Source organism: Scyliorhinus torazame, chromosome 8 (assembly GCF_047496885.1).
Source record: "Scyliorhinus torazame isolate Kashiwa2021f chromosome 8, sScyTor2.1, whole genome shotgun sequence".
Lineage (NCBI taxonomy): Eukaryota > Metazoa > Chordata > Chondrichthyes > Carcharhiniformes > Scyliorhinidae > Scyliorhinus > Scyliorhinus torazame.
Genome location: NC_092714.1, coordinates 2,811,256 through 2,832,275, shown reverse-complemented (window position 1 = coordinate 2,832,275; position 21,020 = coordinate 2,811,256). Strand labels below are relative to the sequence as shown.

The window sequence follows — 21,020 nt, the reverse complement described above, 5'->3', positions numbered from 1 at the left end:
GGAGAGGTTACCCTGTTGGGAGTTTTCTATAGGCCTCCGAAAAGTTCCAGAGATGTAGAGGAAAGGATTGCAGAAATGATTCTGGATAGGAGCGAAAGTAACAGGGTAGTTGTTATAGGGGACTTTAACTTTCCAAATATTGACTGGAAACGCTATAGTTCGAGTACTTTAGATGGGTCAGTTTTTTCCCAATGTGTGCAGGAGGGTTTCCTGGCACAGTATGTAGATGGGCCAACAAGAGGTGAGGCCACATTGGATTTGGTACTGGGTAATGAACTAGGTATATACCGCAGGGCAAGAGTTACAGCTGGCGGAAAGGCAATTATGATGCGATTAGGCAAGACTTAGAATGCATAGGATGGGGAAGGAAACTGCAGGGGATGGGCACAATTGAAATGTGGAGCTTGTTCAAGGAACAGCTACTGCGTGTCCTTGATAAGTATTTACCTGTCAGGCAGGGAGGAAGTGGTCGAGCAAGGGAACTGTGGTTTACTAAAGTAGTTAAATCACTTGTCAAGAGGAAGGAGGCTTATGTAAAGATGTGACGTGAAGGTTCAGTTAGGGTGCTTGAGAGTTACAAGTTAGCCAGGTAGGACCTGAAGAGCCTGGAGGGGACATGAGAAGTCCTTGGCAGGTCGGATCAAGGAAAACCCTAAAGCTTTCTATAGGTATGTCAGGAATAAAAGAATGACTAGGGTAAGAGAGGGCCAGTCAAGGACAGTAGTGGGAAGTTGTGCGTCGAGTCCGAGGAGATAGGAGAGGTGCTAAATGAATATTTTTCGTCAGTATTCACACAGGAAAAAGACAATGTTGTCGAGGAGAATACTGCAATACAGGCTACTAGACTAGACGGGATTGAGGTTCATAAGGAGGAGGTGTTAACAATTCTGGAAAGTGTGAAAATAGATTTGTCCCCTGGGCTGGATGGAATTTATCCTAGGATTCTCTGGGAAGCTGGGGAGGAGATTGCTGAGCCCTTGGCTTTGATCTTTAAGTCATCTTTGTCTACAGGAATAGTGCCAGAAGACTGGAGGATAGCAAATGTTGTCCCCTTGTTCAAGAAGAGGAGTAGAGACAACCCCGGTAACTATAGACCAGTGAGCCTTACTTCTGTTGTGGGCAAAGTCTTGGAAAGGATTATAAGAGATAGGATTTATAATCATCTAGAAAGGAATAATTTTATTAGGGATAGTCAACACGGTTTTGTGAAGGGTAGGTCGTGCCTCACAAACCTTTATTGAGTTCTTTGAGAAGGTGACCAAACAGGTGGACGAGGGTAAAGCAGTTGATGATGTGTATATGGATTTCAGTAAAGCATTTGATAAGGTTCCCCACTAGGCTATTGCAGAAAATACGGTGGCATGGGATTGAGGGTGATTTAGCAGTTTGGATCAGAAATTGGCTAGCTGGAAGAAGACAAAGGGTGGTGGTTGATGGGAAATGTTCAGACTGGAGTCCAGTTACTAGTGGAGTACTACAAGGATCTGTTTTGGGGCCACTGCTGTTTGTTATTTTTATAAATGACCTGGAGGAGGGTGTAGAAGGATGGGTGAGTAAATTTGCGGATGACACTAACGTCGGTGGAATTGTGGACAGTGCGGAAGGCTACAGAGGGACATAGATAAGCTGCAGAGCTGGGTTGAGAAGTGGCAAATGGAGTTTAATGCAGAAAAGTGTGAGGTGATTAATTTTGGAAGGAGTAACAGGAATACAGAGTACTGGGCTAATGGTAAGATTCTTGGTAGTGTGGATGAGCAGAGAGATCTCGGTGTCCATGTACATAGATCCCTGAAAGTTGCCACCCAGGTTGATAGGGTTGTTCAGAAGGTGTACGGTGTGTTAGCTTTTATTAGTAGAGGGATTGAGTTTCTGAGCCATGAGGTCATGTTGCAGCTGTACAAAACTGGTGCGGCTGAATTTGGAGTATTGCATGCAGTTCTGGTCGCCACATTATAGGAAGGATGTGGTGAAGAGGAGATTTACCAGGATGTTGCCTGGTATGGAGGGAAGATCTTATGAGGAAAGGCTGAGGGACTTGAGGCTGTTTTCGTTAGAGAGAAGAAGGTTAAGAGGTGACTTAATAGAGGCATACAAGATGATCAGAGGATTAGATAGGGTGGACAGTGAGAGCCTTTTTCCTTGGATGGTGATGTCTAGCACGAGGGGACATACCTTTAAATTGAGGGGAGATAGATATAGGACAGATGTCAGAGGTTGGTTCTTTACTCGGAGAGTAGTAAGGGCGTGGAATGCCCCTGCCTGCCTGCAACAGTAGTGGACTCGCCAACACTAAGGACATTCAAATGGTCATTGGATAGACATATGGACGTAAGGGAATAGTGTAGATGGGCTTTAGAGTGGTTTCACAGGTCGGCGCAACATCGAGGGTCGAAGGGCCTGTACTACGCTGTAATGTTCTATTCTATTGGATGCTGACTGGGCCAGCATTTATTGCCCACCCCTCACTGCTCTCCTTATCAGAGGGCATTTGAGAGTCACCCACTTTGCTGTGGATCTGTAGGTCAGACCAGGTAAGGACGGCAGATTTCCTTCTCGAACAGGCATTAGTGAACTAGAAGGGTTTTGACGACGATAGTTTCAGGGTCAGCATTCGGCTTTTAATTCCAATTTCACCACCTGCCGTGGTGGGATTCGAACCCAGTTACCCTGTGTCTCAGGGTAACTAGTCCAGTGAGAATGCCACTGCCTCCTCTGCTGTCGAAGGAGTCTTGGTGAGTTGCTGCCGGGTATCTTGCAGATCAGGCTTGTCCAGTCAGATGTGGCCCACTAAGCCGCTTTGATTCTCCCAGTGTTTAAAATGCCAATCAAAGAAATAAATTTGAATGGAAGATTCTGCATGGAGCTGTTCCTCCATTCACAGACCATTTCTCTCCCATGTTTGCTGTTGCTGGGCTCACTCGGGCGGGGGGCGTCGAGGGCAAGGTGTGGGTTGCAATGTGTGCAGACATTCTATTCTCCATAATCTTGAGGTCATCCAAACCTCTGCCCAAGTCCTACGGTGCACCGAGTCCTCTTCACCTATCGTCTATACCCCTGTGCTCACTGGCCTATGTTTGCTCCTGGTTAAGCATGGCTCAATTTTAAAATTCACATTCTTGTTTTCAAATTTCCCTGCCCTGGCTTCTCCATTAATTATTTGTAAAATCTTCAAACCCAAAATTTGTTGAAATGTTTATGTTCCTCTAATTTTGTCCTCTGTAGCCTGCCCAATTTTAATCGCAATACCATTGGTAGCCATGCCAAACCTCTTAGCCTTGCTTTATAAGAAAAAAAAAACACCTTTAATCAAGCTTTTGTCTATCCACCTAATTCCTCCCTGTGTGACTCAATAATCTGCTCATTGGGACATTTTATTTTGTAAATTGTGCTGTATTGTTGGAAAGTGCTGCCAGAACTTTGCTGAGCTGCTGCAGTGCATCTTGTAGATGATGCACACTGATTGGTGGTGCAGGATTATGGGCGGAACAGTTAGCACAGTTGCTTCACATCTCCAGGGTCTCTGGTTCGATTCCCAGCTTGGGTCACTGTCAGTGCGGAGTCTGCATGTTCTCCCCGTGTCTGCGTGGGTTTCCTCTGGGTGCTCTGGTTTCATCCCACAGTCCAAAGATGTGCAGGTTAGGTGGATTGGCCATGATAAATTGCCCTTGTTCAAAAAGGTTAGGTGGGGTTACTAGGTTATGGGGATGGGATGGAGGTGTGGGCTTAAGTAGGGTGCTCTTTCCAAGGGCCGGTGCAACTCGATGGGCTGAATGGCCTCCTTCTGCACTGTAAATTCTATTCCATGTTTTAGCAAGAGGAAGTTGAAACTAGTGGCTTGGCTGCTGATCGAGCAGGTTGGATGACACCCTGGCTGGTGTTGAGCTTGAGTACTATTGGAGCTGCACTCATCTAGGCAACTAGAGAATATTCCATCACACTTCTGACTTGTGCTTTGGTGGACAAGCTTGTTAGAACTCCCAATCTCTAACCTGTCATTTCTGCGTTTATGTGGATCGTCAAGCTGAGTTTCTAGTTAATGGTAACCCCCATGATGTTGACAGCAGAGGATCCAGTGATGGTAGTGGCACTGAATGTCATGGATAGACTCTCTCTTGTTGGAGATGGACATTGCCTGGCATTTACATGTTGTGAATGTTTCTTGCCACCTGTAAACCCAAAGCTAATGTCTAGGGCTTTTCAGCAAGCAGGCAGACTTCAGTATCTGACAAGTTGCGGATGGTACTGAGCACTATACAATCATAAGAACATAAGAACTAGGAACAGGAGTAGGCCATCTGGCCCCTCGAGCCTGCTCCGCCATTTAATGAGATCATGGCTGATCTTTGTGGACTGAGCTCCACTCTCCGGCCCGTACACCATATCCCCGAATCCCTTTATTCTTTATAAACTTATCTATCTTTTTCTTAAAAACGTTTAAAGAAGGATAAATATAATAATCGCTTAATTGTCACAAGTAGGCTTCAATGAAATTACTGTGAAAAGCCCCTAGTCGCCACATTCCGGCGCCTGTTCGGGGAGACCGGTACAGGAATTAAACCCGCGCTGCTGGCATTGTTCTGCATTACAAGCCAGCTATTTAGCCCACTGAGCTAAACCGGCCCCTTATCTCATTCGTGAACCTCCCCATTACTGACTTTGTGATGGAGTGAAGGTTATTGACAGGGTAGCACGTCATTGGATTCGGGGATAATTGTGTCAGGTCTGTACCGACTCATTCAAAGAGTAATCCAGTTGGTCCCAATCCCCCACCCTCCTATTCCTGCAATTTATTTCTTCAGGTATTCACCAATTGCCTTTGAAGACTACTGATGAATCTGTTTCCACCATCCCATTTTGCGGTGCGTTTCTTACTTAGAAATATTTCTCCGTTCCTTCATTGTCGCTGGGTCAAAATCCTGCAGTTCCCTCCCTAACAGCACAGTTGGTGTACCTACACTGCAGGGACTGCAACGGTTCAACAAAGCTGCTCACCACCACCTGCTCAAGCAATTGGGGGTGGGCAATAAACGCTGACATTGCCAGACACACACATCCCATAATTGTTTTTTTTAAATTCTAAATAATAATCCTTATTAGTGTCCCAAGTTGACTTACATTAACGCTGCAATGAAGTTACTGTGAAAAGCCCCTAGCTGCCACACTCTTGCACCTGTTCAGGTTACACAGAGGGAGAATTCAGAATGTCCAATCACCCAAAAAGCAAGTCTTTCGGGACTTGTGGGAGAAACCGGAGCACCCAGGGCGCACTCCCGAGGGCGGCACTGTGACTCAATGGTTAGCACTGCTGCCTCACGGCGCTGAGGACCCGGATTCGATCCTGGCCCCGGGTCACTTTCCATGTGGAGTTTGCATATTCTCCCCGTGTCGCATGGGTCTCACCCCCACAACCCAAAGATGTGCAGGGTAGGTGGGTGGATTGGCAAACCAAAATGGCCCTTAATTGGAAAAAATTAAATGGGCACTCTTTATAAAAAAAATAAAAAATTTTAAAACATTTTTTTTTTAATGTCAAATGGTTTGATTGGGTTTTAGAAATTGTTAGGAGCAAAGACAAGTAAAGTAAGGAGAACTTTCAAACCTAATGTAGGGAAATTAAACTTGATTATTTTACAAACTTGATAGAGTTTTTCGAAGACGTCACAAAGATGATTGATGCAGGTAGGGCAGTGGATGTTGTCTATATGGACTTCAGTAAGGCCTTTGACAGGGTCCCTCATGGTAGCCTAGTACAAAAGGTGAAGTCACACGGGATCAGGGCAGAGCTGGCAAGGTGGATAAAGAACTGGCTTGGTCATAGAAGGCAGAGAGTAGCAATGGAAGGGTGCTTTTCTTATTGGAGGGCTGTGACTAGTGTTCTGCAGGGGTCAGTGCTGGGGCCTTTGCTGTTCGTAGTATATATAAATGATTTGGAGGAAAATGTAACTGGTCTGATTAAGTTTGCAGACGACACAAAGGTTGGTGGAATAGCGGATAGCGATGAGGACTGTCCGAGGATACAGCAGGATTTAGATCGTTTGGAGACTTGGGCGGAGAGATGGCAGATGGAGTTTAATCCGAACAAATGTGAGGTAATGCATTTTGAAAGGTCTAATGCAGGTAGGGAATATACAGTGAATGGTAGAACCCTCAAGAGTATTGACTAGAGAGATCTAGGTGTACAGGTCCACAGGTCACTGAAAGGAGCCATACAGGTGGAGGAGGTAGTCAAGAAGGCATACGGCATGCTTGCCTTCATTGGCCGGGGCATTGAGTATAAGAATTGGCAAGTCATGTTGCAGCTGTATAGAACCTTAGTTAGGCCACGCTTGGAGTATAGTGTTCAATTCTGGTCTCCACACTACCTGAAGGATGTGGAGGCTTTCGAGAGGGTGCAGAAGAGATTTACCAGGATGTTGCCTGGTATGGAGAGCATTGGATATGAGGAGCGGTTGAATAAACTCGGTGTGTTCTCACCGGAAAGACGGAGGTTGAGGGGCGACCTGATAGAGGTCTGCAAAATTATGAGGGGCATAGACCGCCGAGTGGATAGTCAGAGGCTTTTCCCCAGGGTAGAGAGGTCAGTTACTAGGGGGCATAGAACAACAAAGAACAAAGAAAAGTACAGCACAGGAACAGGCCCTTCGGCCCTCCAAGCCCGCCCCGACCATGCTGCCCGACTAAACTAAAATCTTCTACACTTCCTGGGTCCGTATCCCTCTATTCCCATCCTATTCTTGTATTTGTCAAGATGCCCCTTAAATGTCACTATCGTCCCTGCTTCCACCACCTCCTCCGGTAGCGAGTTCCAGGCACCCACTACCCTCTGTGTATAAAAAAAAAAAAAAAACGTGCCTCATACATCTACTCTAAACCTTGCCCCTCGCACCTTAAACCTATGCCCCCTAGTAATTGACCCCTCTACCTTGGGGAAAAGCCTCTGACTATCCACTCTGTCTATGCCCCTCATAATTTTGTAGACCTCTATCAGGTCTCCTCTCAACCTCCTTCGTTCCAGTGAGAACAAACTGAGTTTATTCAACCGCTCCTCATAGCTAATGCCCTCCATACCAGGCAACATCCTGGTAAATCTCTTCTGCACCCTCTCTAAAGCCTCCACATCCTTCTGGTAGTGTGGAGACCAGAATTGAACACTATACTCCCAAGTGTGGCCTCACTAAGGTTCTATACAGCTGCAACATGACTTGCCAATTCTTATACTCAATGCCCCGGCCAATGAAGGCAAGCATGCCGTATGCCTTCTTGCCTACCTTCTCCACCTGTGTTGCCCCTTTCAGTGACCTGTGGACCTGTACACCTAGATCTCTGACTTTCAGTACTCTTGAGGGTTCTACCATTCACTGCATATTCCCTACCTGCATTAGACCTTCCAAAATGCATTACCTCACATTTGTCTGGACTAAATTCCATCTGCCATCTCTCCGCCCAAGTCTCCAAACAATCTAAATCCTGCTGTATCCTCTGACAGTCCTCATCACTATCCGCAATTCCACCAACCTTTGTGTCGTCTGCAAACTTACTAATCAGACCAGTTACATTTTCCTCCAAATCATTTATATATGCTACAAACAACAAAGGTCCCAGCATGATCCCTGCAGAACACCACTAGTCACAGCCCTCCAATTAGAAAAGCATCCTTCCATTGCTACCCTCTGCCTTCTATGACCTAGCTAGTTCTGTACCAACCTTGCCAGCTCACCCCTGATCCCGTGTGACTTCACCTTTTGTACTAGTTTACCATGAGGGACCTTGTCAAAGGCCTTACTGAAGTCCATATAGACAACATCCACTGCCCTACCTGCATCAATCGTCTTTGTGACCTCTTTGAAAAACTCTATCAAGTTAGTGAGACACGACCTCCCCTTCACAAAACCATGCTGCCTCTCACTAATACGTCCATTTGCTTCCAAATTAGAGTAGATCCTGTCTCAAACAATTCTCTCCAGTAATTTCCCTACCACTGACGTAAGGCTCACCGGCCTGTAGTTCCCTGGATTATCCTTGCTACCTTTAAACAGAGGAACAACATTGGCTATTCTCCAGTCCTCCAGGACATCACTTGAAGACAGTGCGGATCCAAAGATTTGTGTCAAGGCCTCCGCAATTTCCTCTCTAGCCTCCTTCAGTATTCTGGGGTAGATCCCATCAGGCCCTGGGGACTTATCTACCTTAATATTTTTTAAGACACCCAACACCTCGTCTTTTTGGATCTCAATGTGACCCAGGCTATCTACACACTCTTCTCCAGACTCAACATCTACCAATTCCTTCTCTTTGGTGAATACTGATGCAAAGTATTCATTTAGTACCTCGCCCATTTCCTCTGGCTCCACACATAGATTCCGTTGCCTCTCCTTCAGTGGGCCAACCCTTTCCCTGGCTACCCTCTTGCTTTTTATGTACATGTGAAAAGCCTTGGGATTTTCCTTAACCCTATTTGCCAGTGACTTTTCGTGACCCCTTCTAGCCCTCCTGACTCCTTGCTTAAGTTCCTTCCTACTTTCCTTATATTCCACACAGGCTTCGTCTGTTCTTAGCCTTTTTGCCCTGACAAAATCCTCCTTTTTCTTTTTGACGAGGCCTACAATATCTCTCGTTATCCAAGGTTCCCGAAAATTGCCGTATTTATCCTTCTTCCTCACAGGAACATGCCGGTCCTGAATTCCTTTCAACTGACACTTGAAATCCTCCCACATGTCAGATGTTGATTTACCCTCCAACATCAGCCCCCAATCTAGGTTCTTCAGTTCCCACCTAATATTGTTATAATTAGCCTTTCCCCCAATTTAGCACATTCGCCCTAGGACCACTCTTATCCTTGTCCGCCAGCACTTTAAAACTTACTGAATTGTGGTCACTGTTCCCGAAATGCTCCCCTACTGAAACTTCTACCACCTGGCCTGGCTCATTCCCCAATACCAGGTCCAGTACAGCCCCTTCCCTCGTTGGACTGTCTACATATTGTTTTAAGAAGCCCTCCTGGATGCTCCTTACAAAATCTGCCCTGTCTGAGCCCCTGGCACTAAGTGAGTCCCAGTCAATATTGGGGAAGTTGAAGTCTCCCATCACAACAACCCTGTTGTTTTTACTCTTTTCCAAAATCTGTCTACCTATCTGCTCCTCTATCTCCCGCTGGCTGTTGGGAGGCCTGTAGTAAACCCCCAACATTATGACTGCACCCTTCTTATTCCTGATCTCTACCCATATCGCCTCACTGCCCTCTGAGGTGTCCTCCCGTAGTACAGCTGTGATATTCTCCCTAACAAGTAGCGCAACTCCACCACCCCTTTTACATCCCCCTTTATCCCGCCTGAAACATCTAAATCCTGGAACGTTTAGCTGCCAATCCTGCCCTTCCCTCAACCAGATCTCTAATGGCAACAACATCATAGTTCCAAGTACTAATCCAAGCTCTAAGTTCATCTGCCTTACCCGTAATACTTAGGTTTAAGGTGCGAGGGGCAAGGTTTAGAGTAGATGTACGAGGCAAGCTTTTTTACACAGGGTAGTGGGTGCCTGGAACTCGCTGCCGGAGGAGGTGGTGGAAGCAGGGACGATAGTGACATTTAAGGGGCATCTTGACAAATACGTGAATAGGATGGGAATAGAGGGATACGGACCCCGGAAGTGTAGAAGATTTTTGTTTAGACGGGCAGCATGGTCGGCACAGGCTTGGAGGGCCGAAGGGCCTGTTCCTGTGCTGTACTTTCCTTTTCTTTGATGGGAAGAGAAGGACTTGGGGAAGGATTCAAGCCTTCAGCAAGTGGTGCCCTTTCCATTTTAGCAAGCTGTTTATTCTTTGCTCTGTTCTGCAGCGAGTGCACAAGAGGAGGATTTTGCAACTTCATGCATCTGAAGCCGATTTCCCGGGAGTTACGTCGGGAGCTGTACGGACGGCGTCGTAAGAGGTCAGTTTTGACTGTTTCAGTGGCTGGATGTAAAATCTGTTTTTTTTTAATCATGTTCAGCTCTGGGAGCTGAGGGATTTTGAAAGCTGCTGGTCTTGGCAGTGGTTTCTTCTCTATCACAAACCCCATGTTTTATTCAGGCAGGTTTCAGCTAATTTGGTGAACAGTCAAACGCAAAACCCTCTTGCCCAGTCGGTCAGGTTATGCAGTTTGGATTTGCAGCCTTTTTTCACCCAATTATCTCAGGATAGTATCTCCTGGTGGCTGAAAACTGGTCGGCTAGAAATCCTGTGCACTGCTTTTAAATCCTATTATTGAACTGTTAACACCCCATTTCTCCACCTTGTCTCCTCCCACACCAGCTCATAGAGTGCAGCTGTGCAAAGATTGGGATATCAAACTGTTCCTGTCCCCATCACTTTATCCTGTGCAGAAATGTCACTTATTCTTTATTGCTTCATGCCTCTTCAGTGCTGCCAATATTTCTGACATTACAATGTTGAGTAACCCTAAAAAAAAACAATTTGGCTGTTTAGTACTTTACAACAGCAAGGTTATCATTGGCGCTATAGAAATGCAAGTCTTTAAATGTATGGAATTCCTGGTCTTTAATTTAACTAAAGATTCCTACCATGTTTAAAATTTAATAAATATATAGAAATAATTGGAAATGGGTCAAACTGCACAACCCACCGACATCTATGGTTACTTCCCACTTGAATAAGAAGTCTGAAGAACATTTACAAATCTTATGCCCATGGGCCTTCATTTACCTGCCCAGTAACTAATCCTGGAAAGAGAATTCTCTGGCACAAATCTAAAGAAATTGTTCTTGCATTTAAACTTGGCTCCTCATTCTATACCCCTCAGTCAGTGGAAACAGTCTGCTTTTACCTGCGCTGTACCATACTTCCATAAATTGTAGACACTTCTAACAAATTGCCTGAAAAATCTGGATTTGAATGAGAAAAAAAACAGGTTTTGAGTATCTTTGTATATTTCTGCTCAGACCAGGCAGCATCCCAGCAAGTCTGTGCTGTACCCTCTCTCAAATCTCAGTATATCTGATAGGGTGGAGCCCAGTACTGCATGTAGTATTTTAAACTGGAGTGTTATTATTTTGTATTAAGGTGCTTTACAGGCTCAGAATTATCTCTTATTCTATACCTCTTGTGATAAGACCTAAAATTTTATTAGCTTTTTCCACAGCCTTATCCACTTGGCGAGGTGCCCTTAAAGCTCTGTGAGCCTGTAGCCCCAAGTCTTTTTCTCTGCACGCACCAAGCCTACCTCCATTCCCAGTATAATTACTGCTGTTTTTTTTACGAAAAATGCCTCACCGTTTCCCATGTATTTCAGCCAGCAGCAGGGTAGCCGTGTGACCTCGTCTGGTGACAAACGGCTGCTAACCATCACCCCAAAACACTTAATGGCTGCCATCAGGTGAGTACAATCCTACTTCTCCAGTCTGAACGTCAGTGACATGTATCAGACTAATTCCATTCTAGTTAGTGAGAAGCACGTGGTTTGAGAAAGGCTTTGGGCTGGATGGGAGATCAGTGCCCTGAAAGCGGATAGTGGGTGGTACGTGGAATGGGGGGTTTAGCGATGAGGAAGGGGAGTGCTTCATTCATCAATCAGTAATGCACTGGGTGGATAGACTTCACAACCAGATTGCCTTTCTTATTCCAGTTTCTGTTTTAATATCTTTATTTTTGATTATTTTTTTTTGATCCTTTCATTGTCCCAACTGTGAGTGGGACTGTGCTGTAATCAGCCCCAGTCCCTGCACTGTGAGCACGACTGTCCTACACTCAGCCTCCGTCCCCGCACTGACCAAAATTGTCCTGTAATCGGTCCCAGGTCCGTACTGAACAGGACTGTCCTGTAATCGGTCCCAGTCTCTGCACAGAGCAGGACTGTCCGTAATCGGTCCCAGTCTCTGCACTGGGCAGGACTGTCCGTAATCGGTCCCAGATCTGTACTGAGCAGAACTGTCCGTAATCGGTCCCAGTCTCTGCACTGAGCAGGACTGTCCGTAATCGGTCCCAGTCTCTGCACTGAGCCGGACTGTCCGTAATCGGTCCCAGTCTCTGCACTGGGCAGGACTGTCCGTAATCGGTCCCAGTCTCTGCACTGGGCAGGACTGTCCTGTAATCGGTCCCAGTCTCTGCACTGGGCAGGACTGTCCTGTAATCGGTCCCAGTCTCTGCACTGGGCAGGACTGTCCTGTAATCGGTCCCAGTCTCTGCACTGAGCAGGACTGTTCGTAATCGGTCCCAGTCTCTGCACTGAGCAGGACTGTTCGTAATCGGTCCCAGTCTCTGCACTGGGCAGGACTGTCCGTAATCGGTCCCAGTCTCTGCACTGAGCAGGACTGTCGTGTAATCGGTCCCAGCCTCTGCACTGAGCAGGACTGTCCGTAATCGGTCCCAGTCTCTGCACTGGGCAGGACTGTTGTGTAATCGGTCCCAGTCTCTGCACTGAGCAGGACTGTCCTGTAATCGGTCCCAGTCTCTGCACTGGGCAGGACTGTCCGTAATCGGTCCCAGTCTCTGCACTGAGCAGGACTGTCCGTAATCGTTCCCAGCCTCTGCACTGGGCAGGACTGTCCTGTAATCGGTCCCAGTCTCTGCACTGAGCAGGACTGTCGTGTAATCGGTCCCAGTCTCTGCACTGAGCAGGACTGTCCGTAATCGGTCCCAGTCTCTGCACTGGGCAGGACTGTCCGTAATCGGTCCCAGTCTCTGCACTGAGCAGGACTGTCCGTAATCGGTCCCAGTCTCTGCACTGGGCAGGACTGTCCGTAATCGGTCCCAGTCTCTGCACTGAGCAGGACTGTCCGTAATCGGTCCCAGTCTCTGCACTGAGCAGGACTGTTCGTAATCGGTCCCAGTCTCTGCACTGAGCAGGACTGTCCCGTAATCGGTCCCAGTCTCTGCACTGAGCAGAACTGTTCGTAATCGGTCCCAGTCTCTGCACTGAGCAGGACTGTCCGTAATCGGTCCCGGTCCCTGCACTGAGCGCAGAACTGTCCTGTAATCGGTCCCAGTCTCTGCACTGGGCAGGACTGTCCTGTAATCGGTCCCAGTCTCTGCACTGAGCAGAACTGTTCGTAATCGGTCCCAGTCTCTGCACTGAGCAGGACTGTCCGTAATCGGTCCCAGTCTCTGCACTGGGCAGGACTGTCCGTAATCGGTCCCAGTCTCTGTACTGGGCAGGACTGTCCTGTAATCGGTCCCAGTCTCTGCACTGAGCAGAACTGTTCGTAATCGGACCCAGTCTCTGCACTGGGCAGGACTGTCCTGTAATCGGTCCCAGTCTCTGCACTGAGCAGGACTGTCCGTAATCGGTCCCGGTCCCTGCACTGAGCGCGGAACTGTCCTGTAATCAGTCCCAGTCCTCTCACTGTGAGCTGGATTGTCCTGTAATGAACCCCAGAGCCCGCACTGTGAGCACGACTGTCCTCTCAACAGCCTCAGTCCCTGCACTGAGCAGGATTGTCCTGTTAAAAGCTGCATTTTGCACAACAGCAGTCTATTCCCAGTCACTCAAATTGCAGGTGCTCAGCAAGAGATGTGAATGTGCCTCAGACTGTCAGGCACCAGGAATGGGTCTGGGTTTGGAATCGCCTGATTTCACCCGGGCACTGTGTTTGTGCCAAGTACTGTTCTGCAGCTGTATACTGATTTGAATTTAGACACGGAGCAATGCTGGTCTCGGGAGTAGGTGCCAGGGAAGGAGCACAATGGGGCGCCATTCCCTATAAGGTCAGGAGTCTCTGTGAACGGGTGTGAGGAGCTGGGTGCCCTTGGAAAAGGGACTGTTCTTAAAACCTGGTTTATGTGATGGGAGGTCAGGGTCTTGCCAGATAGTAAGAGGCCACAATTCAAAGACTTAAGCTGTGGACCTTAGTAACGTTTGATCATAGAGAGAGTACAGCATCGCTTTACCAGGATGACGCCAAAATAATAAATTGGAGTTATGAGGAGGGCAGAGAGATACTGGGACTGTTTCCACTGGAGCAAGAAGGTTAAAAGGAGTTTGAATGGGGGTTTTAGTTTGCATGGAGCCCATCGGGAATGACTGATTCTTCTGAGAAATAAGTGGGTGATGTTTTAAACATTGTCGCCCTGGATGGAAAGTGGAAAGAATGGACCTTGCACAGAGGCTTATTGGAGCATTGAATACTGTGCAATGCCAAATAGGTGCACATTTTAGCAAAAAGTTTAAATACAACATGACTATATAGGGCGAAGTGAGATTAGTTTGGGGATTGATACAAGGCTATGGGGAGAGAGCGGGGCAGTGGGATTAGTTTGGGGATTGATACAGGGCTATGGAGAGAGAGCGGGGCAGTGGAATTAGTTTGGGGATTGATACAGGGCGATGGAGAGAGAGCGGGGCAGTGGAATTAGTTTGGGGATGAGACAAGACTATAGGGAGAGAGTGGGATTAGTTTGGGATTGGCACAGGGCTATGTGGAGAGAGTGGGGTAGTGGGATTAGTTTGGATTGTTATAGGGCTATGGGGAGAGAGTGGGACAGTGGAATTAGTTTGGGGGTGATACAGGGTCATGGGGAGAGAGTGGGGTAGTTGGATTAGTTTGGGGATGATACAGGGCCATGGGACACAGTGGTATTTGTTTGTAAATTTATAAAAGGCAATGAGGAGAAGGTGGGGTAGTGATATTCGTATGGAATTGATACAGGGCTAAGGGGAGAGTGGGACGGGAGTGGGATTGTTTGGAGGTTGATACAGGTCCGTGGGGAGAGTGAGATTACTTTGGGGATTGATGCAAGGCTATGGGGAGAGAATGGAACAGGGCGATTAGTTTAGAGATTGATCCCGGGCACGGTAGCGCAGTGGTTTGCACTACTGCCTGACAGCGCTGAGGACCCGGGTTCGCTCCCAACCCGGGGTCGCTGTCTGTGTGGAGTTTTAAGATTATCCCCGTGTCAGCCGGGGTCATCCCCCCCATAACCCAAAGATGGGGGAAAGCCGGGTAGGTGGATTGGCCACGCTAAATTGCCCCTTAATTGGGGAAAAAAGAATTGGGTACTTTTACAGGGCCCTGGGGAGAGAGTCGGACAGTGGAGAGTATTTGGGGATTGATACATGGCCATGGGGAGAGAGCGGGGGCAGTGGGATTAGTTTGTAATTCATACAGGAATATGCTGAGTGAGCGGGGCAGTGGGATTAGTTTGGATTGATACAGGAATATGGGGAGAGAGCGGGGAGTGGAAATAATTTGGGATTGATACAGGGCTATAGGCAGAGAGCGGGACAGTGGGATTAGTTTGGGATTGATACAGGGCAATGGAGAGAGGGGGCAGTGGGATTAGTTTGGGGATTGATACAGGGCTATGGGGAGAGAATGGGACAGTGGGATTAGTTTGGAGATTAATACAAGGCTATGGGGAGAGTGGAGCAGTGGGATTTGTTTGAATTGATACAGGGTTGTTATAGGGAGAGAGCGGGGCAGTGGGATTAGTTTGGATTCACACATGGCTATGGGGAGAGAGTGGGGCAGTGGGGTTAATTTGGGATATATACAGGGCTATGGGGAGAGAGTGGGACAGTGGGATTGGTTTGGGATTGATACAGGGCAATGGAGAGAGGGGGGCAGTGGGATTAGTTTGGGATTGATGCAGGCTATGGGGAGAGCGGGGCAGTGGGATTAGTTTGGGGATTGATACAGGGCCATGGGAAGAGTAGACCATAAAACCATAAGACATAGGAGCAGAATTAGGCCACTCGGCCCATCGAGTCTGCTCCGCCATTCAATCATGGCTGATATTTTCTCATCCCCATGCTCCTGCCTTCTCCCCATAACCCCGATCCCCTTATTGATCAAAAACCGATCTATCTCTGCCTTAAAGACACTCAGTGATTTGGCCTCCCTTCTGCGGCAAAGAGTTCCACAGATTCACCACCCTCTGGCTAAAGAAATTCCTCCTCATCTCTGTTTTAAAGGATCGTCCCTTTAGTCTGAGATGGTGTCCTCTGGTTCTAGTTTTTCCTACAACTGGAAACATCCTATCCACGTCCACTCTATCCAGGCCTCGCAGTATCCTGTAAGTTTCAATAAGATCCCCCCTCATCCTTCTAAACTCCCAACGAGTACTGACCCAGAGTCCTCAAACGTTCCTGAGACGACAAGCTCTTCATGAAAATGAAAATCGCTTATTGTCACAAGTGGGCTTCAAATGAAGTTACTGTGAAAAGCCCCTAGTCGCCACATTCCGGCGCCTGTTCGGGGAGGCTGGTACAGGAATCATTCATTCCAGGGATCATTCTTGTGAACCTCTGGGTCCTTTCCAAGGCCAGCACATCCTTCCTTAGATACGGGGCCCAACACTGCTCACAATACTCCAAATGGGGTCTGACCAGAGCCGTATACAGCCTCAGACGTACATCCCAGGTCTTGTATTATAGCCCTCGCGACATGAATTTGCCTTCTTAACTGCCAACTGAACCTGCACATTAACCTTAAGAGAATTGTGAACAAGGACTCCCAAGTCTCTTTGTGCTTCTGCTTTCCGAAGCATTTCCCCATTTAGAAAATAGTCTATGCCTAGATTCCTCCTTCCAAAGTGCATAACCTCACACTTTTCCACATTGTATTTCATTTGCCACTTCATTGCCCACTCTCCTAGCTTGTCCAAGTCCTTCTGCAGCCCCCTTGCTTCCTCAATACTACCTGTCCCTCTACAGATCTTTGTATCATCTGCAAACTTGGCACCAGTGCCATCTTCCAGATCATTAATGTATATTGTAAAAAGTTGTGGTCCCAGCACAGACCCCTGAGGCACACCACTAGTCACTGGCTGCCATCCTGAATAAGAGCCCTTTATCCCCACTCTCTGCCTTCTGCCAGTCAGCCAATCCTCTATCCATGCCAGGATCTTACCCGTAACACCATGAGCTCTTAACTTATTTAACAGTCTCCTATGTGGCACCTTGTCAAAAGCCTTATGGAAATCTAAATAAATCACGTCCGCTGATTCTCCTTTGTCTAACTTGCTTGTTACCTCCTAAAGAACTCTTAACAGATTTGTCAGACACAACCTCTCTTTGACAAAGCCTTGCTGACTCAGTCCTATTTTATGTACTTCCAAGTACTTTGCGATCTCATCTTTAATAACAGACTCTAAAATCTTACCAATGACCCAAGTCAGGCTAACCGGCCTATAATTTCCCGTCTTCTGCCTCCCTCCCTTATTAAACAGTGGTGTTACATTCGCCACCTTCCAGTCCTCTGGGACCCTTCCTGCCTCCAGTGATTCCTGAAAGATCATCACTAATGGCTCAACAATTTCCTCAGCTATCTCTTTTAGGACCCTGGGTTGTAGTCCATCCGGTCCAGGTGACTTCTCCACCTTCAGACCTTTCCGATTTCCCCAGAACCTTCTCCTTCGTAATGGTCACTGCACTCACCTCTGCCCCCTGGTTCTCCTGGAGCTCTGGCATCCCACTGGTGTCTTCCACCGTGAAGACTGATGCAACGTAACTATTCAGTTCGTCTGCCATTTCTTTGTTTCCTATTATTACTTCTCCAGCCACATTTTCTAGTGGCCCAATTTTGCCCCTCTCTTACCCTTTTATATATTGAAAAAAATCTCTTCCTTTCTTCCTTTATATTACTAGCTAACTTGCTCTCATATTTCATCTTCTGCCCCCTTATTGCTTTTTAGTTGTCCTCTGCTTGCTTTTAAAGGCTTCCCAATCTTCTGGTTTCCCACTAATCCTCGCCACTTTGTATGCTTTTTCTTTAGCCTTTATGCTGTCTTTGACATCCCTCGTCAGCCATGGCTGCCTTGTCCTCCCCTCCGCAGAGTGGGGCAGTGGGATTAATTTGGGATTGATACAGGGCCATGGGGAGAGTGGGGCAGTGGGATTAGTTTGGGTATTGATACAGGGCCATGGGGAGTGAACAGGACCGTGGGATTAGTTTGGATTGATACAGGGCCATGGGGAGAGAGCGGAAACAGTGGGAGTAGTTTGGGGATTGATACAGGGCTATGGAGAGAGAACCAGGCAGTGGGATTAGTTTGGGGAGTGATACAGGGCTATGGGGAGAGAATCAGGCAGTGGGATTAGTTTGGGGAGTGATACAGGGCCATGGGGAGAGAACCAGGCAGTGGGAGTAGTTTGGGGATTGGTACAAGGCCATGGGGTGAGAACGAGGCAGTGGGAGTAGTTTGGGGATTGATACAGGGCCATGGGGAGAGACCGGGGCAGTGGGAGTAGTTTGGGGAGTGATACAGGGCCGTGGGGAGAGAACGGGGAGTTGGAGTAGTTTGGGGATTGATACAAGGCCATGGGGAGAGAACGAGGCAGTGGGAGTAGTTTGGGGATTGATACAGGGCCATGGGGAGAGACCGGGGCAGTGGGAGTAGTTTGGGGATTGATACAGGGCCATGGGGAGAGAACGGGGCAGTTGGATTAGTTTGGGGATTGATACAGGGCCATGGGGAGAGAACAGGGAGTTGGATTAGTTTGGGGATTGATACAAGATCATGGGGAGAGAACGGGGCAGTGGGATTAGTTTGTGGAGTGATACAGGGCCATGGGGAGAGAACGGGGAGTTGGAATAGTTTGGGGATTGATACAAGGCCATGGGGAGAGAACGGGGGAATGGGATTAGTTTGTGGAGAGATACAGGACTATGGGGAGAGAACGGGGCAGTTGGATTAATTTGGGGATTGATACAGGGCCATGGGGCGAGAACGGGGGAATGGGATTAGTTTGGGGATTGATACGGGGCCATGGGGAGAGAACGGGGGAATGGGATTAGTTTGTGGAGTGATACAGGGCCATGGGGAGAGAACGAGGCAGTGGGATTAGTTTGGATTGATACGGGGTTATTTGGCAGTTCATAGAATCGAGCACTGAAGAAGCCTATTGGTTACTTGTGCCCATCTTTGATGTTCAAAAGAGTTGTGAGTCAGTCTTGCAGCTCTGCTTTTCTCACTTGCCGTCCAATTTTCCTTCCAAATGTTTAGCTGTTCCCCTTTTCCGCAGTGATTATTGAATCCTCGACTCTACCATAAGACGTAGAAGCAGAAGTTGGCCATTTGTTTCCTCGAATCTGGTTGCCTTTTAAAGGGATTGTGATTGATGTGTTGTGATTATCCTCAATTCCACTTTCCCGCCAGATCCCAATAACTCTCGATTCCCATAATGATTACAAATCCATCTATCGCAAACTGGAATCCTTAACGGCCAAACCTCTACTGCTCTGAGGTAAAGAATTATGAATGCGTTTCCACTCCCCTTTCCGCAGTGATTATTGAATCCGCGTTTCCACTCCCCTTTCCGCAGTGATTATTGAATCCGCGTTTCCACTCCCCTTTCCGCAGTGATTATTGAATCCGCGTTTCCACTCCCCTTTCCGCAGTGATTATTGAATCCCCGTTTCCACTCCCCTTTCCGCAGTGATTATTGGATCCTTGTTTCCACTCCCCTTTCCGCAGTGATTATTGAATCCGTTTCCACTCTCCTTTCCGCAGTGATTATTGAATCCGCGTTTCCACTCCCCTTTCCGCAGTGATTATTGAATCCCCGTTTCCACTCCTTTCTGCAGTGATTATTGAATCTGTTGCCACTCCCCTTTCCGCAGTGATTATTGAATCCGTTTTCACTCGCCTTTCCGCAGTGATTATTGAAAGTGATCCAGTGCATTTGAGGTCACAGCATCTTGCAGATTTCACCTCTGTTATTTACCTCTCTTTGTGCTTTGATTACTGACCCTCCTGCGTCTGGAAGCAGTCCTCATTATTTCCTCTGACCACTTAACTCCCCATAACCACCGCTGCTTTACTGGAAACAATTCGACTTGACTAATTTCTCCATTCTCTTGAAATCCCTCATCCTTGGTGCCATTCTGGTAAACCCCTCTGCCCCCTTTCAAAGCCCTTCGCACCCTTCCGGCGGTGTGGAAAGAGACAATGGTAGTTTGGGAATAATTCAGGACTGTGGGAGGGGAGCAGTGCTGAGTGAAGGCGAATGAGGAAAGAGGCAGTGACTGACCAGTTTGTGGTGGGAGTGATGATCTTGGATTTCTCAGTGTACTGCCACGCAGTATCCTCCTTGTTCCTGGGCTGTGGGACATGGGGCGGGACAGTGATGCAGACCAAGTTGTGAAATGTGTTTGATGGTTTTGTGCTTTGTTACAGACACAGGTCAAGATCAAGGTCTCGTGAGCGCAAGCGATCTAGGTCACGGGAACGTGGGGAGCGTGGAGGCCGTGGAGGACGCGACCGAGACCGTGATCGGAGGCGATCCAAGGATCGGGAACGATCCGGAAGATTCTAAGGGTGTGGCATCAGTCTGCATGACAGTTCATTTAGAAGTACCACATGCAACATATGATTGGAATTTAATACTTTTTATGTTTGAGTTTAAAATAAAATCGCTGTTCTGTTTCCTTTTGATGTTCAATAAACCTTTTTAAAATAAAAATGGAGCTGATGCTACCTGACCTGCAGTACCAGTTCCAAGTTATCACTCACCTCTTGTGTGTATTCACGTGTGAGAGATTGAGCCAGTTTACTCTGCAGAATGTTTGGGGTTGAGTAGATTGAGGAAGATGGCCTGTTTTACATTGTGATTTGATTGATTGTCACATGTACCGAAGTACAGTGAAAAGTATTTTTCTGCGGCCGAGGGTACGTACACAGTACGTACATAGTAGACAAAAAGAATAATCAACGGAGAACATTGACAAATGGTGCATCGACAGACCGTGATTGGTTACAGTGCGGAACAAGGGGCCAAACAAAGCAAATACACGAGCAAGAGCAGCATAGGGCGTCGTGAATAGTGTTCTTATTATTCACCAGGGACTGGTTTAGCACAATGGGCTAAATAGCTGGCTTGCAGTGCAGAAGAATGCCAGCAGCGCGCCGCCTCGAACAGGCGCTGATATGTGGCAACTAGGGGCTTTTCACAGTAACTTCATTGAAGCCTACTTGTGACAAGCGATTATTATTACAGGGAACAGATCAGTCCGAGGGGAAATCGTTGAGGACTCTTGTAGCTGTGGCGAAGAAGCTGTTCCTGTGTCTGGATGTGCAGGTCTTCAGACTT

The 21,020-nt window shown here is 47.5% G+C and overlaps 1 protein-coding gene across 2 annotated transcripts in view; it reads left to right on the top strand.

Moving 5' to 3' along the window:
• Window positions 1-20,442, top strand: part of u2af1 (U2 small nuclear RNA auxiliary factor 1) — a 93,632-nt gene extending 73,190 nt beyond the window's left edge. The window contains exons 7-9 of one of the 2 annotated variants that reach the window (XM_072513047.1): window positions 9,834-9,926; window positions 11,286-11,369; window positions 20,108-20,442. In XM_072513047.1, the coding sequence (XP_072369148.1) occupies window positions 9,834-9,926; window positions 11,286-11,369; window positions 20,108-20,246 (316 nt within the window). In that variant the 3' untranslated portion in view covers window positions 20,247-20,442. The remainder of the gene's footprint in view (window positions 1-9,833; window positions 9,927-11,285; window positions 11,370-20,107) is intronic. The other variant, XM_072513048.1, reaches the window with a different exon arrangement.
• The last annotated feature ends 578 nt before the right edge of the window (window positions 20,443-21,020 follow it).